Here is a 17,575-nt window from a genome sequence, read left to right on the forward strand (position 1 = left end):
CAGCATGCCCGGATGCTGGGCATGCACCCCTTCTTCCAGTGTTGATACTTCCTAAAGGCCCGGATGCTAGGCGTGCATCCCTACTTCCTCTGTTGGTATTTCCAACATGCCCGGATGCTGGCGTGCACCCCTACTTCCTGAGTTGGTACTTCTGGCATGCCCGGATGCTGTGAGTGCACCCCCTACTTCCTATGTTGGTACTTCCAACATGCCCGGATGTTGGATGTGCACCCCTACTTCCTATGCTGGTACTTCTGACATGCCCGGATGCTGCGCTTCCACCCCTACTTCCTGTGTTGGTACTTCTGGCATGCCCGAAGCTGGGCGTGCACCCCTTCTTCCAGTGTTGGTACTTCCTAAATGCCCGGATGCTGGGCGTGCACCCCTACTTCCTGTGTTGGTACTTCTGGCCTGCCCGGAAGCTGGGCGTGCAACACTACTTCCTGTGTTGGTACCTCCTAAATGCCCGGATGCTGGGCGTGCACCCCTTCTTTCAGTGTTGGTACCTTCTAAATGCCCGGATGATGGGCGTGCACCCCTACTTCTTGTGTTGGTACTTCCGGCATGCCCAAATGCTGGGCATGCACCCCTACTTCCTGCGTTGGTACTTCCAACAAGACCAGGTGTGGCATTGCACCCCCACCTAATGTACTGGCACATTCAACATGCCCTGATGCTGGGGGTGCTACTGGTCCCACCTCCTGTGTGGGCATGTCCAACATGTGGGCATGTCAGAAGTACCCACACAGGAAGTAGGGGTGCACGCCTAGCATCCGGGCATGTTAAAGTGTCAACATAGGGTGGGGGAAGCAACCTCAGAATTCTGGCATATTGGAAGTGCCCACACTGAGGTGGGGAGAGAACCCCCAGCATCCGGGCATGTTGGATGTGCCAGTGGAGCGGTGGGGTTCAAACCCTCATCAGGGCATGTCAGAAGTAACAACACAGGAACTAAGATATTGAGGTTGTACCCCCTTTCTATGTTGGTGGGTGCTTTCCCCAACCAATTTTGTGGGCACGTCCAACATACTCGGCTACTGAAGTTGATCCCCCCATACTCTGTTGGTACTTCCAACATGCCCGGATGAGAGGGCTGCTCTCCCCACCTCTTGCATGGGCACGTCCAACAAGTCCAGATGCTGAGGTTGCTCCCCCCATCCTATTTTGGTAATTCCAACATGCCCGGATGGTGGACACGCACCCCTACTTCCTGTATTGGTACTTCGGACATGCCCGGATGCTGGCCATGCACCCCTATTTCCTGTGTTGGTACTTCCAACATGCTCGGATGCTGGGGGTGTTCCCCACACCTTTTGCCTGAGCATGTTCACAATGCCTCGATGCTGAGGTTGCTCCCCCATCCTATGTCGATACTCCCAACATGCCCAGATGGTGGACGTGCACACCCTGCTTCCTGTGTCGGTATTTCCAAAATGCCCGGATGCTGAGGTTGCTTTCCCCCCCCCATTCTACGTTGGTAGAACCCCTACTTCCTGTGTTGGCGCTTCCACCATACCCGGATGTTGGGGTTGCGCCTCCTACCACTTGTACGGGTATGTTCAACATGCCTGGGTAGTGGCAATGCTGCCCCGTCACCTCCTGGGTGGGCGTGTCCAACGTGCCTTGTTGCTCGGTGTGCTCCGCCCACTTCCTTTGTAAGCACGTCCAACACGACCGGATGCTGAAGGTCCCCCTACTTCCTTCCGTTCCCCGCCTTCAACTCTGCTGTCTGCTGGAGTCTCACGTAGTCTTTGAGAAGGAGTGCTACCACGTGTTTAAGGGGAGTCTCTGGGAGGAGTCACACTGAGTCTTGTGGAGCAGTGTGCAGGAGGAGCCCTCAAAGTCTGCCGAACTCTGAGGGGTTATTTGACTCTCATGGAGTCCATGGGAGGATTCAGCCCAAGTCTTCTGGCGGGCAGGAAGGGGATGTCTTCATGAGAAGTCCAATAACGTCCTTGGGAGGAGTCTGCCCGTTTGCTCAGGTTTGTGGAAGTCTTATGGCGGGGGGGGGGGGGGCAGGTTGCGGGGGAGTCATGACATTCCCAGTAGTCTTTGGGAAGAGTCCGCCAAGGTTTGCCGAAGTCTCATGGGGGAGAGGGTCTTTGTGAGAAGTCCAATAACGGCTATAGAGGAGTTTGCTGAAGTTTGATGGTGTGTACCAAAGTGAACAGGGTCTTTTTTTTTGTCGTTCATGGGACTTGAAATCAGGCCCTGGGTGCTTTCCTTGAGTTTCTTTTGCATAAGGCTAGCGTCCACGAATTTAGCTAAAACTCCATTTCCTAAGTGTGAACCTTTTAGCTAGAACATCATTCCATACACATTAAATGACTGATAGGATGTTATTTTACTCCACTTTTGTCTCTTTTTTTTGCCAGTTCTGGGCTTGGACTCAGGGCCTGAGCACTGTCTTTGGACTTTCTCAAACCTAGAGCTCTACCACTTGAGCCTCAGCACCACTTGTCGCTTTTTTCCATGTATGTGGTACTGAGAAATCAAACCCAGGTCTTTGTGCATGCTAGGAAAGCACTCTCCCACTAGGCCAAACTCCCACCCCATTTACTCCACTTTTAAAATTATCTATTAGCCCATCTATATTCCTTAATTTAGAACTACATGTTATATGTTGTATTATATATATGTGGTATATAGTATGTACACTGTAATAGGTAATGTTATATAGTATGCACTACATAACATAATGTAAAAAAATATACCATGATATGGTATATATTATACATACATTATATGTATATAGGAGATAGCATTACTGAATAGCCCTATGTGCTCTCAGAAACTGAAATTCTCTTGCTTCAGCTGCAGTCAGACAGGATAAATGACAGGAAATAGGGATCATCAAAGGGGAGAAAAATCGAAATAACATGTCTCCTCTTCATCTTGGCCCGCTTGTCCAAACAATGTTCTCCAGGAGCGTTGCAATGAAAATATAAAGAAAAAAACACTTAGCCTGGGAAAATGACTCTTCTTGGCACCACAATACCCACATTAGGAAGAAAACTCATCTTGGGGATGGTCACCTGTCTTTCTGGGAGCATGTGACAGAACCCATCCTATTATTAAAGTATGTTAGACATCAGTGTCCCCAGTTTATTGAGCAAGCAACTCCCAAATCTCTGGAACCATTAATAAAATAGTGTGACAGCAAGAATCACAAAATATACCAGGTATGGGAACAACAGTGAATACTCAACCTAAAGTGATTTGAGCCAGCCTCCAATTTACTTTTCCCCCATAAATACTTGTAATGTTTTACCAATCATTGCACCAGTTATAAGATGTGCCAGCACTGTCTACCTTCCCTGTTTTTTTAAACAATTTTTAATTTAAATTTTGTTATCAGAGTGATATATAGAGAGATTAGTTACATTTGTAAGATAGTGAGTGCATTGTTTCTTGAACATGTTACACCTTCCCATCTTTTTCTTTCCCACTTTCCCTCTCCCCACCGCCTCCCAAGTTGTAAAGTTCATTTCGCACTATTGTCTTGTGAATATCGCTGTTACACTGATTCATCCTTTGTCCTTTGTCTCATCATCTTGTTTTTCCCCTTCCCTTCCCTGATTCAAATAAATAAATGTGTATACATTACAATAGGTACCAAAGTCAGATACAGCAGCAACAGGGGATAAACTATAAGGGAGAAAAAAAGAAAACAAAATCAGGAAAACAAAATAATAAAGAAATAACTTCACATAGTACAATAGAAACAATAATCACAAGGATAAATCTCTTGTTTTCCTATGCTGGAGTTTATTTCGCTTAACCTCATCCTTTATGGCCATATGTACATAGCTTTTGAGCTATCTTGCTCTTGTGCTAGGAAAATCCTAGACACGTACTAATTATTACAAATGAAGGAAACCACCATGGAGCCTATGTCCCTTTGGGCCTGGTTTACTTTATTTAATGGGCAATGTCATTGTTTCTGATGGCAACATAGAATACCGTTTTGTGTATATACCACATCTTCTTGACCCATTCATCTACTCATGGGCATCTGGGTTGGTTCCATACCTTAGCTTGGTAAATAATGCTGCAAAGAATATGGTTGTGCTGGTAGGTTTAGTATGGCCTTGTTTCTGGACATTTGGGTAAATGCCCAGGGATGGGATTACTAGGTCATAGGGGAGTTAGTCTTTTGAGGAACTGCTAGGATTTTGTTGAGAATTTTTGCATCAGTGTTTATCAAAGAAATGGGTCTATTCTTCTCTTTCTTTGGTGAGTCCATGTCTGGTTTTGGGATGAGGGTTATGTGACTTCATAGAATGAGCTTCATAGAGAACTTGTGCTTTCAATTTCTTTGAAGAGTTTAAGGAGAATTGGTGTGATTTGTGCTTGGAAGGCCTTATAGAATTCAACTGTGAATCCATTAGGTCCTGGGCTTTTCTTGGGTGAAAGGTCTTTTATAACCATACCTAGTTCATTACTTGAAATGAGTCTATTTAGTTGGTTTAGTTCTTCTTGGTTTAGTTTGGGTTTATCAATATTTATTAGAAATTCTTCCATTTCTTCCAGATTCTCAAATTGGTTGGCACAAAGGTTTGAGAAGTATTCCCTTATGATGTTCTTGATTTTGGTATTTTCTGTCGTGATATTTCCAGTCTTGTCTGAGTTTATTTGGGGTGATCCCTTATTTTTTTTCATAATGTTTGCTAAGAGTCTGTCAATTTTATTTTTTTTCAAAGAACGAATTCTTTGTTTTGTTGATTCTTTCTATAGTGTTTTTGGACTCTAATTCATTTAGAGTCCAAAAATTCATAATTTGTTTCCTTCTACTGGATTGGGGTTCAAATTGTTGCTCTTTTTCTAGGAGTTTAAAATGCATCATTAAATTGTGGTTTGAGACTTCTCCAATTTGTTGATGTAGGCATTCAGAGAGATGTTTTCCTCTGAGTGCTGTCTTTGCTGTGTCCTAAAGGAGCTGGTATTTTCTGTTCTTTTTTGTTAAATACCATAAACTGTTGAATTTCTGTTCTGATCTCTTCAGTGACCCACTGGTGATTCAACATTGTGTTGTTCAATTTCCATGTGTTACAGGATTTTCTAAGTTGTCGTTTGGTATTGAGTTCCAATTTTATACCTTTGTGGTCAGAGTGAATGCAGGAAATAATTTTTTTGCCAGTCCTGGGGTTTGAACTCAGGGCCTGAGCACTGTCCTTTGGTTTTCTCAAGGCTAGAATTCTACCACTTGATCCACAGCACCATTTTGGCTTTTTCTATGTATGTGGTACCGAAGAATTTAGCATGGGTCTTCATGCATGCTAGGCAAGCACTCTACCATTAGGCCAAACTTCCGGCCCCAATAATTTCAGCATTTTAAAATTTGCACAGAATTTTTTGTGCCCTAAAATGTGATTTATTTTGGAAAATATTCCATATGCTGCTGAAAAGAATATATATGCTGGTATTGTTGGGTGGAATAATCTGCAGGTGTCTGTTAAGTTCAGTTGGTCAATGGAATCGTTCAGTTCTTAGATTTCTCTGTTGAGTTTTTGCCATGTTGATCTATCTAGAGGTGATAGTGGTGTTAAAATCACTAACAATCACTGTGTGTGTGTTTGGATCTATATGTGGTTTTAGTGTAAGTAAAGTTTGCTTGATGAAGTTGGGTGCTCTGGCATTTGGTCTATACCTGTTTAGAATGGTTCTATCTTCCTGGAGAAGAGATACCTTTATTAATATTAATATACTTCTTCATCTGGTTTTGCTGGTTTTCAATGTGTAACATCTTTAAGAATTTTCTGTAATGCTGGTTTGGTCAATTTATACTGCTTCAATTTTTCTTTGCTGTGGAATGTTTTTATTTTTCCCTCAGCTAGGAATGAGAGCTTAGCTGGGTACAGTATTCTTGGTTGGTAGTTATTTTTCTTCAGGGCATTGTATACATGATTACAAGATCTTGCTTGCATGGGCTCTGCTGAGAATTCTGTGGTTATTCTGATTGGTTTTCCTATATAGGTGATTGTTCTTTTCTCCCTGGCATCTTTAAGGATCCTTTCCTTGGTCTCAATTGATCCTGTTCAGATTATAATGTTACAGTGGGATGCCCTGTTCTTATCTGGTCTGTTTGGGGTTCTAAAAGCTTCTTTCTGTCTGCATGGGCCTGTCCTTCTGGATATTTGTGAAGTTCTCTGTGATGATTCCATTTAATGTAGTTCCTATTCCACTAGCTTTCTTTACCAGGCTCTCCTCTATACTGATTAGCCTTAAATTAGGCTTTCTGATTGTATCTTGGAGCTCCTGAAGGGATCTATCATGTTTCTTCGTTTTGTTTTGAATAATTTTCCGGTCTTTCTCTAAATTATCTAGACTACAATTCTGGAGATTTAGTAATATGCATCATCTATCCAGTACTCAATACTTCCTACTTTGTTTTTTAAACTACCTTCCTTCTATTTTTATTTTTGCCACTCCTGGGCCTTGAACTCAGGCTCTAAGCACTCTCTTTAGGCCTTCCTTAAAGCTAGAGCTCTACCACTTGAGCCACAGCACCACTTCCATATTTTTTCTATATATGTGGTACCGAGGAATCGAACCCCATCTTCATGCATACTAGGCAAGAACTCTACCACTAGGCCAAACTCCCGGCCCTCTCCCTTCCTTCTAATTGGTCATTTTTGATGGGATTCTTTAGCTCCTTGATTTGATTTAGAATGCTCTCTCTCAAATCCTTTAGCTGAGTGTCTATAATTACCTCTATTACTCTTTGTTTATCCTGGCCTCATTAATACTTTCCATCTTTTCATTGATCATGGTTACCAGTAGCATTTGTAGAGCAGTTTGAGGACTCTCCTCTAGGTTTATCATTGACTGCTCTGTTGCCAATTTATTTTGCATAGGAGATGGCGTTCCTTGTCCTGCCATTTTTCTTGAGCTTCTATGGCTTATTCTTCCCCATTTGGACATGAAAGCAAGGCTAATACCATGCCAGATAATAATTTTGAAATAAGAACTAACCCAGAACTCTACAGTCACACAAACATTACAGGTTCGCAATCTTAGGTATTTTTACTCTCTTGCTCTCCTTTGGTGGATTTAGAAAACAAATCCCATACCATCACCAAACACAGTATTAAGGCAAAAAAATCAACCTTATCTCTATGTGGTTAAGTCAATCTAGACAGGAAAGATAACTTGGCAAATACAGACACAGTCTGTAACAAACAATAGTAAATCAATGACCTAAGGAACTCCAGTAAGGACCAGGGACCAAAATAGATGGATAAAATGAAAGGAAAGAGGGGAAATTAAGAGCAGATGATTGTAGGGAAAGGGAGGAGTAGAGGAAAGTAACTAAGACCTAACATCAACAAAAGGAAAAAAAATGAATAATAACAAAAACAAAAAAGAAAAGCAAAAAACATAGAAAAAAATCAGTAATAAAAAAACCCTTAAAATTATGCAAATATAAAGAAGCACTACTTAACTTAGAAACACTAAGATCAAAATGTATGGGACTGGGGAATCAAAAGAATAGTCTGTACACAATAATGTAGAAAGTGTACTAGTCACTTTTAGCTATGTTTCTAGGATTGACCAGAACCTTATGAAGTAGTAAAGGAGAAGGGGAAGAGAATATATAAAAGGATGAAGAGGCCAGGAGTTTGGCCTAGTGGTAGAGTGCTTGCCTAGCATGCACGAAGTTCTGGGTTCAATTCCTTGGTTCCACGTGCATAGAAAACAGCCGGAAGTGGTGCTGAGGCTCATGTGGTAGAGCTCTAGTCTTGAGAAAGTCAAAAGATAGTGCTCAGGCCATAAGCTGAAGCCCAGAACTGGCAAAAAAGGATGAAGATTCAAAATGGAAATAATGAAAAAAGTAGTAAAGATTAAAAAAATTGTAATTAGAAAAAAGAATTATTGGGGCAGGGAATTTGACCTACTGGTAGAGTCTTGCCTAGTATGCACAAAAACACGGGATTGATTCCTCAGTACCACATATATATAGAAAAATCCAGAAGTGGTGCTATGGCTTAAGTGGTAGAGCTCTAGCAAGCAGGCCCTGAGTTCAAGGGCCAGGACTGGAAAAAAAAAAACAAAGAAAAAAAGAATGCTTCCATTTATTTGGGGGGAAATGTGTCTCCCCTGTGTCCAATATCCAGTGTCTTGATGGAGCCTCTGGTTTCTCTGTGATGATAAGGTGGCATTCTGGTGTCCAGTGATCCAGTGAAAATCTTTCTTTCCTAGGAGAGGCATGTTCCACCACTGCACTGGGCTACTGTTCCCCTGTTCCTGACAGCACTATGCGCTCAGGCCTGAAGGCAGGAAATTTGTGGAAGTTGGGATTTGTAGTTTCCTTGGACAGGGACGGAGCTGTGACTCTGGGTTTTTCCTGGCCACAGAAGGTCTAGAAATAGAGTCTAGGCCTGTGCTCCCTTTGATTGGGCTCCTTCCCTCCTTGGCAGGACCTCTGGTATGGGGAATTTGGGTCACCCTAGAGAGCTGGCCCTCCCAGAGAGGGGTCCCAGTGGGTTACTCACCAAGTCTGGAGTTGGTGTTCTGCTGGATTAGTGAGTTCTGTTGATGGTGTGTTTCATGTTTTTTGGCTGGTGCACACAGGTGAGCTCTCAGTGGGGGATCCGTTTGGCTGGCAGAGCTGGCCGCTTAATGGAGGTGGGTCAGCAAATTTGGCTGGTCCGCTGTTCCCTTTGGGGGGCTGTTGAGGTGGTGCAGATAGGATCCATGGGGCATTTCTGTGGAAGTCTGAGACGAGCCTGGGTCCGGCAGGAGTCTCAAGTGCACTGGGTCATTCTGGTCTGAGAGCCAGCCTCTTGTGGTGCTGGTGGGCACAGGAAAGGCTGTGGGGGCAAAGGGCTGGCAGTTGCTATGGGGGGCAGTCCTATGGCCTCAGTGGGTACAGCCGCATGCCACTGGGAACCAGGTGGGACCTGAAAGTGGCAGAAGGTCAGTGAAGTTCCAGGTGAGTTTGGCTGTGGCTCACCATTTCTCTTTGTGTAGCAGGAGCCCAGGGCAGTTTGCCATCCAAGCAGCTGTTGTTGCACAGCTGTTTCTCACCTTTTTCTTTTCTTTTGGTTGTCCAAAGAGTTAGCTCTTTGTCGAAATAAGTCTTTATTTGCTTAGAGTTCTGACAGAGAGGGATTCTTTTTTTTTTTGCCAGTTGTGGAGATGGAACTCAGGGCCTGAGAACTATCCTTGGGTATTCTTCAGGCTCGAACTCTACCACTTGAGCCACAGCACCACTTCCGGCTTTTTGCTATGTATGTGGTACCAAGGAATTGAACCTGGGTCTTCATGAATGCTAAGCAAGCACTTTACCACTAGGCCAAACTCCAGGACCCCAGGAGTGGGATTCTTATTGCAAAGTGTGTCCTTAGACCCTAGATGTCTGTTTGGTCTGAAGGAGGTAGGGCATTTACCTATGAACATGCCACCATCGTGTTTCAATCTCACAATAATCTTTTTTTTAAATGATTTTGGTCATTACCTCAATATCTCAATAAGTTCTTTTTTATTGTTGTATCATCAAGAACTTGGTACCCAATGGTCAGGCAAAGCTCTCCTCTCCTTAGGAGATGTTTTCTTGGAAGCATCTGTAGTATCCTATATGTTGTGATGACAGGAAGTGTCACCTTTCCTTATTATCGCCATCATTTTTGATTCTCCAAAATGAAGAAGAGTAACCTATGTTTGCCCCAGTGCAAACTCTTCTATGTGGTAGAGGATCTCCATGTTAGAATGTGTACTGGGCATGGACATGATACGCTGAGCTTCGTCAATAGCAGCAAAAGACAGTACTAGATAAAAATCAATGAAACCGACATGTTAGTTGTAGTCACTAAACAAACTCTGTATTGCAGACAACATGGAAAACAGAAACATCAATTCTTAGAAAAACAGACCTTTCTGAGGGAAATCACACCCAGAACCAAAGACCAACATTGGGTAAATGCTGGATGTGGAGTAAAGGGGGAAAATGGCTTCAATTTTGGTCTAGGTAATGGCTCCCATACAGATAAGCCTGAAGTCAGCAGCTCAGCTAGCACAGTGGGTAGATGGGGATAGATGGTAGAGCTTTTGGAGGCCACAGCTCTGGAAGGGAAAGGGGTATGTTCTGTTTCCTATATGTGCACTCCATGGAGGCTGTATTCAGGACTGGAAGGTAAGGAAGCAAGGTGTTCTTAAGGGTAGCAGGGGAAGGACTAGAGGCTGAATGTAGGCCAGAAAACAAGAGGAAAAAGAAAAGAGAAATTGCAAAGGGTAAGACTGGGGCTCACACCAGAGGACTTTAAAGAGGAGAGATTCTTAGTAGGATAATAAATAGACCAAGAGAGAAGGGTGAGGAAGAGCTCCTGTGAATGGCAGAATGGGACTCGGAGGCTATGTGCTTTTGTGAGGCAAATCAATGGTAAAAGGAGTACTATGAAAAGCTTTTTTAATGAGTTATCAGCACTTTTCTTTCATTAGGGGGAAGGCATGAAGAAAGTACCAAATGGCAGCAGACTTTTAAACTTTAAATAGCCAGGTCTGAGTGTCTGAACTTGCCTTTTTCTCTGTGTCTCATCTCCCCAGGAGTTCCACAGCTTGGCTCGCCTGCTTCACTCCTTTTGAGTGAGAGAGAGGTTCCCTGGCAACATGGGTGACTGGAGCACCTTAGCAAAACTTCTGGACAAGGCTCAAGGCTACTCCACAGCTGGAGGGAAGTTGTGGCTGTCCTTCCTCTTCATTTTCCGAATCCTGATATTGGGGACAGCGGTTGAGTCCGCTTGGAGTGACGAGCAATCTGCCTTTCGATGCAACACTCAACAGCCTGGATGTGAGAACATGTGCTACGACAAGTACTTCCCCATCTCGCACGTGCACATCTGGGTCCTGCAGGTCATATTTGTGTCTATGCCCACCCTGCTGTACCTGGCTCACGTGTTCTATGTGATACAGAAGGAAGAGAAACTGAACAAGAAAGAAGAGGAACTCAAAGTGGCTCAGATGGATGGCATGAATGTGGAGGTGCACCTGAAGCAGATTGAAATCAAGAAATTCAAATATGGCATTGAGGAGCACGGCAAGGTGAAGATGCGAGGTAGCCTGCTGCGCACCTACATCATCAGCATCCTTTTCAAGTCCATCTTCGAGGTGGCCTTTCTGCTCATCCAGTGGTACATCTATGGCTTCAGTCTGAGTGCCATCTACACTTGTGAGAGAGAACCCTGCCCACATCAAGTGGACTGCTTCCTCTCACGACCCACGGAGAAAACCATCTTCATCATCTTCATGCTGGTGATGAGCCTCGTGTCTCTTGCTTTGAACATCATCGAGCTCTTCTACCTGTCCTTCAAGGAGGTGAAGAATTGGGTGAAGGGAAAGAACGACCCCTACCACCTCAACACCAGCAGGCTGAGTCCCCCCAAAGACTGCAGATCTCTCAAATATGCTTATTTTAGTGGCTGCTCCTCCCTAAATGCCCCTCTCTCAACCATGTCTCCTCCCGGTGTCAAGCTGATTTCTGGTGACCGAAACAATTCCTCTTGCCACAATTATAACAAACAAGCCAGAGAGAAGAAATGCTCCAAGTACAGGGCAGAGCAAACTCGGATGGGACAGGGAGGAAGCACCATCTCCAACTCCCGCACCCAGCCTTTTGATTTACCTGATGACAACAAGAATTCTAAAAAAGTGACAGCCACTTTGGAACTACAGCCACTGGCCCACATGGGCCAGCGACATTCTAGCCGACTTCGGCCAGATGACCTGGAGATCTAGGTTTAGGAAAGAGAGCATCAACATTCCACTCCGTTTGAGGAAGAGATTTTATTTTTTTAAAAAAAGGTGCCATTAGCCTGTGCACCAGTGGTGTTCATTTTTGTTGTAATGGAGGTGGTACTCAAAGCCTTAGAGGAGAAAACAGCACAAAGACATAGAATACATTAGGGGAGGGGGTAGAATTTTCTAGGAGAGGTGAGATGGGAAGGGGATGAAGGAGATCCCTGCTGGTTGGTATGTCATGTAGTGTTAGGTGTGGGCTTTATCTCTTCACAACCCCCAACATAAATACTTAAGAGTGGATCTGTGTATGTGAATGTGTGGGTGATCATTATGGTTATGGATCTTTTTGCAATTTTTGCTTTACCAAGAAACAGAACGAACTTTGTTCAGGAATAATAAATACTTCCTGAATGTCCTATTTTTTCAACTAGAAAAAGACACAGGATTATCCTTATGTCCCGACTCAAACATTCCATTGTTATGAGTTTTGCACTAACAGATATTCTTGGTTTTTGTTTTATCTTAATGCACATTAATTCAGAAATCATATTTGGATTTAACATATATTTGAAATGACCAGCAGCTTTGATGTTTGCACTAAGGTTTTGTTTGGAATGCAAGAGAGGTTGAAAGAGATTTCAGTAGTACATGTGTAACTAATCTATTTGAATTCTATGCTAAAGACATCTACTAGCTTATCTTCAAATGTCTTTTTTAATGGGAAAAAAACCTCATCAGATAATTGGGGGAATGCTAATTATCATACATTTTATGTCAGCTACAATGAAAAATACTAATTTGACATTCCATGTTAAACTACTGTAATGTTCAGCTTCATTGCATGTAATGTTGACCTAGTCCATCACATCATGTGTTCTGGATTGTACTTCTTATTCAATAAAGTTTTAATTTACTATAAAAAAGAGTGTTCTGAACAGCTCCTAGAAACCAAAGGGAGACAGCAGTAATCTAACCATTCTGAGTGGCATGGCTCCTAGGATGGTGTATGGGCTAGAGACAGGACTTCAGATAGCAGGACTATTTGATGTAGAGCAGCTGTGGGAAACAAATATGGACACGTGGCATGACATTAAAGGATAGAGCCAGTCCTTGCATTAGGGCTCTGAAGAACAAGATTTGATTTGGCCTGGCTATGGAGTATAAGTTCTACCTGTTTAGCTTGACTATACGTAAAAAGAACAGTTTATCCTTGCTGTATGGTTTGAGCCCAGTCCTCTTACATAGTCAAACAGGATATGGCTGGCTTTTTTGGTCTTCTCGCAGAGGGCAGAGCCTGAATTTTCACTGTAGCTTTACAAGATGATCTTGATCAATTGCCCGATTCTGTGGAGTAGGGCCTACTATAAACCCAGTGTTTGTAGAGCATGGCTTAGTAGATTAGCCTTGCTAGTAGTCTCTGAATGGCAGTGCTTGGTGGTCTTCACTTGGATCCCAAATATGAAGAGCATAATATGGTAAACTTGCCTAGCAGGCAAGGGCAAATCATGCAATGGCATAGAGGCTCTGAAGGGTCAAATGTCAGGGGTTTTAGTCCTTGGTCCCTCCCGACCCGCAGGAGGGATAGAGCGAGAACACACCCTGACCAGGTTGAGCTGGGAAAGGAGAGGGCCGACTGACCACCCCCACCCAGCCCTCCCTCGCTGGAGGAAAATCAGACGCATCAGGGAGACCTGTCAAGGCAGGAGCTCGTTTATTGAGGAAGTACATTCAGCTAATATAGGGTGCAGGAGCCTATCAGCACAACGGTGTGCAGGGCATGGGACATCCACATGTTTACTCTCACTATAGGTCTCAGCAGAGTGATAAAGCAACAACACATTCATACCCAATGGTAATCAAGTCTCAGCAGAAAGTGATTCAAAATATCGACAATATAGCTCAAAGTTAGGCATGGCGTTCCTACATGACAGTTCATTTCTCTGTGTGGTTATCTTACTCAGTGATGCAGATTCATGGGCCAGCCTGACCCTGCACTTGGCTCCCTACAGTCAAAGACTGTTATTTTCATTTGGCTGGTGGTTTTCATGGCTGTTCAGGATGGGGCCCAATGGTTTAGCATAGTTGAATAGCATTGTTCTTTCACCTGGATAAGAAGAATAAGACCTGGTAATATCCTGTAGCTGGAGAGTATAGGGCTTGTTGATTGGCCTGGCCTGTGGACTCTAAGGGGCAAGGCCTGGTCGTCCTACTCTATATAGGAGGGAGGAGAACAGGACTGGTGTTAAGGACTTGACTTCTGAATAATGGTGCCTGCTGGTTTGGTGTTACTGGAGGAAGGTTTGATGGTTTACCAGGCTTAGAGAGGGAAGGCCCAAGATGTTTGCCTGGACTGCCAAGATCAGAAACTCATCTGATTGCTTGACTGACAGCAGGGACAGTTAGTTTGACCTGCTGGGGAAGAACAAAATTGTCAGCTCTGATTCACTACCGGAGGACTGAGGATAGATAAGGGACTAGGTTGAGTTAGGTGATGAGGTCTGGATTCAGTGTTTTGGGGATACTATTGGGCACAAAGATCAATACATGGTATATATAAATTATATCTGGGAGCACCATGTGACTAAATGACACAGGTTTTAGAGATCAGGGTACTTAATGACTGCTTTGTTGGCCTGGCCATAGAGATCATGATTGGAGTGATGGCCAGACTGTGGATCAGACCCTGCTTGTAAGAGAGGGACATTAGCACTGATTCTCAGTGGACTACTCTTAATAACACCTCCTGGCTGATTTATCCTGCTTTGAAAATTGTGGCCTGCCTGACTACCATGGCTAATGAGAACAGGGATATGGGCACTGATGCACTGGTAAGAATGAGACCTGGAAGAGGGGCATGATTTCTGAGACTGGGAGCTACACATACAGGGAGACCCTGGAGATCAAGATCTGTCAAGGGTTTGGGCCTGTGTGGATTAGGGCTGGAATTGAAGGCATTGCTAAGGAGAAAGGGGCCTGGCAGAGTGACCAGGCTGCTGAGACCTTGGCTTGCCCAGGGCAGATAATTGGGGAGCTCAGGACATACCGGAGTGGATCAACTGTGATCACATAGAGCAATGCAGCCATGTCAGACTCAAATGGCCTATTATGAAGAATGGAACCTAGGTAAGTGTGCCAGTTGTGAAGATTTGTGCCTGTCTGGAAGTTGCTGCTTCATCAGGTTTTGAACCCAGCTACACTGCTGTGTTGAAGGGGACCTTGTTGAGTGGCCTGATTACATAGATATAGACCTAACTGTGTAATGTTGCAGAGGTCAAAATCTGCAGCTGCAATCATGGAATTTCTGGATATCCTAGAAATGGAGATTGGGGCCAGACCTTGAGGAAGTTCTGAGAATATGGCCAAGCAGAGGGGCCAATTTTCAGAGATTCATCCCTGTCCAGGCAGTACCATCTTAGGGATCAAGGACTGCCTGGACAGGGATGAAATTTTTTCCTGGGTGTTGGTGGTAGTAATCAGGACCTTCCTCGGTGGCTAAGCTATTAGAGTTGAGAGGATGCACCATGGCCTCAGTGTTGCAGACATCCAGGTTTGCCTTGGTGGCGCATCCATAGATAACAGTGCTGGACACAGCTGCTCTGGTCTGGAGAACTGAGCCTCATTGAATGGTGTGGTTGCAGAGATCTGTGTCTGTTAGTGTGATGGGGCCATGGTAGTCAGAAGCCGAGGAATGGGGGCAGTGTTGGCAACCAGCGCCTTCCTCTATCACTTATTCATGCAAATCAGAGCCAGCCTATGCGGCTGGCAAGAACAGAGATGAGGTCCTGCTTTTAGAAGATCACTGTGTAGAACAACCATGGATCTGGATTATACAGTTACAGAGAAAGGGGCCTGGAAATTAGGTCTAATTGCAGAAGATCTGTCCTACCCAGATATAGAAGCTGTGGAAATCAGGATATGCCATGGCATTGGGTGTTGGCAATCACAACCTTCTTGAATGACCTGGCCATGGAAATCAGAGCCAGACCCTGATGCTCTGCTGCAGGGAACTGGGCTTCATAAAGTGTTTAAGTTGCAGAGATAACATGGCCATGGAGACCAGGATTTGTCCCAGATATACTCTTATGGAGAGGCAGACCTTGTGGATTGGTTATAGAGATCTGGACCTCCCTTGATTGTGCTGTAGTAGAGATGAGAAACTGCTAAGGGGTGATGGCAGTCATGATAACATACCTGTGTGGGGACATCTTAGAAAACAGAACCTGCTTAGGTGTGGTGGTGGTGGTGGTGGTAGTGGTGGTGGTGGCAATTAGGGAATTACTGGATAATCTGACCAATGAGATCAGAGAAGACCACCAGTTTTGATAATGTGACCCAGCTGCCATATAGACTGGTTGCTGCTGAGGACATCAGGAATTGCCCCAGTGGAAAGACTTATAACTGGAATGGATGGATTCACAAAACCTAGTATAGATGTATGGTATCAACTAGTATAAACTGGTGCAGTGGTAGCAATTGTGTGACATTGACCCAGGAGAGATGGATGTGTTCTCTTAGGAGCTAAAATTTGGCAGAGGCTGATGGGTCAGAACTCTGTGAAGACAATGGAAGACATGCTCACAATGGGGATAAAAGGGCACCCTGATGGTTTGCAGCCTGATCATGAGGGAGAGGATTTTGATTTTTTGCCAGTCGAGTGGCTTGAACTCAGAGGCAGGGTGTTGTCCCTGAGCCTCTCTGTGCTCAAGGCTAGCACTATGCCACTTGAGCCACTTAGTTTTTGTTTTTTTTTAACTGAGTAGCTTATTGGAGATGAGAGTCTCAGGGTTTCCAGTCCTGGCTGGCATCAAACTGAAGCTCCAGATCTCCACCCTCTAATTAGTGAGGATTACAGGTGTGAGCCACTGGTGCCCAGCTCTTAGGTTGTTTATTGTTCTTTTTTTGCCAGTCCTGGGGCTTGAACTCAGAGCCTGATCACTGTGCTTGGGCTTTCTCAAAGCTAGAGCCCTACCACTTGAGCCTCAGTACCACTTTCGGCTTTTTTCTATGTGGTACTGATGAATCAAACACAGGTCTTCATGCATGCTAGGCAAGCACTCTACCATTAGGCCAAACTCACTGCCCTGTTTATTGTGTTCTTGATCTGTTTCTAGAAGTGCTAGAGTCAGGCATTGCTGTTTGTAGGTTTCCCTAGGGACATGTGGCTGCCTAGTTCATGCTCCAAAGATTTAAGAACTAAATGAGGACTCCAATTACCCTGACCATAACTAGAATTCACTCCCTCATGCAGGCCCTGTGAGTGGTGTTGTGCCTTTTTGGAGCCATTGTTTTCCACTTCTAAACTTAGAATTCCAAAAGCCAGTGTGCAGGGATTCCTAGGGCTTGCAAGCCCCTTCTTTAGCCCTCCACCTAAGTTTCCCTGGCAGCATTGCTTGCTTTCTTTTCAGAGGTGACTATGAGGCTCTAATGGTAGTTTCCCACTGTGAGAATCTCTGCCTCTAATCAGCTAGGCATATCATCTGATACTTCCCTTCTCTCTGGACATAGCTGTCACAACTCTCCTGAGCTTTTACTCCAAGTCTATTGGAGTCTGGCAGAGTGAGATGTCTGTCTAGGTCCACTGGAGTGTTGTGAGGTCTGACAATCATTTGACAGAACTTGAAGTCTGATACAGTCTGATGAAATGATGGGGATTTCTGGTGTGTACCACCCATTTATTTTCTGCCTTCAAAAGTCAACAGTGGCTGGGAGTTTGGCCTAGTGATAGAATGCTTGCCTAGCATGCATGAAGATCTAGGTTCCATTCCTCAGTGCCACATATATAGAAAAAGTCAGAAATGATGCTGTGGCTCAAGTGATAGAGCTCTAGCCTTGAGAAAGC

General features: G+C 44.3%; 1 protein-coding gene across 1 annotated transcript; it reads left to right on the forward strand.

The window, feature by feature from the left end:
- Positions 1–1,676: 1,676 nt before the first annotated feature.
- LOC150040772 (gap junction alpha-1 protein-like) lies at positions 1,677–12,477 on the forward strand. The gene is made up of 2 exons (XM_090325801.1): positions 1,677–1,982; positions 10,546–12,477. Exon 2 carries the CDS (start codon positions 10,609–10,611, stop codon positions 11,731–11,733), a length of 1,125 nt encoding a protein of 374 aa, XP_090181927.1. The 5' UTR covers positions 1,677–1,982; positions 10,546–10,608; the 3' UTR covers positions 11,734–12,477.
- Positions 12,478–17,575: the final 5,098 nt, after the last annotated feature.

The sequence above is a fragment of the Megascapheus bottae genome, chromosome X (genome assembly GCF_031878675.1).
Source record: "Megascapheus bottae isolate mThoBot1 chromosome X, mThoBot2.hap1, whole genome shotgun sequence".
In the NCBI taxonomy this organism is placed as follows: domain Eukaryota; kingdom Metazoa; phylum Chordata; class Mammalia; order Rodentia; family Geomyidae; genus Megascapheus; species Megascapheus bottae.

Excerpts from the sequence above, each read along its gene's own strand:
- LOC150040772 (XM_090325801.1), top strand. The coding sequence starts at position 10,609 with ATGGGTGACTGGAGCACCTTAGCAAAACTTCTGGACAAGGCTCAAGGC.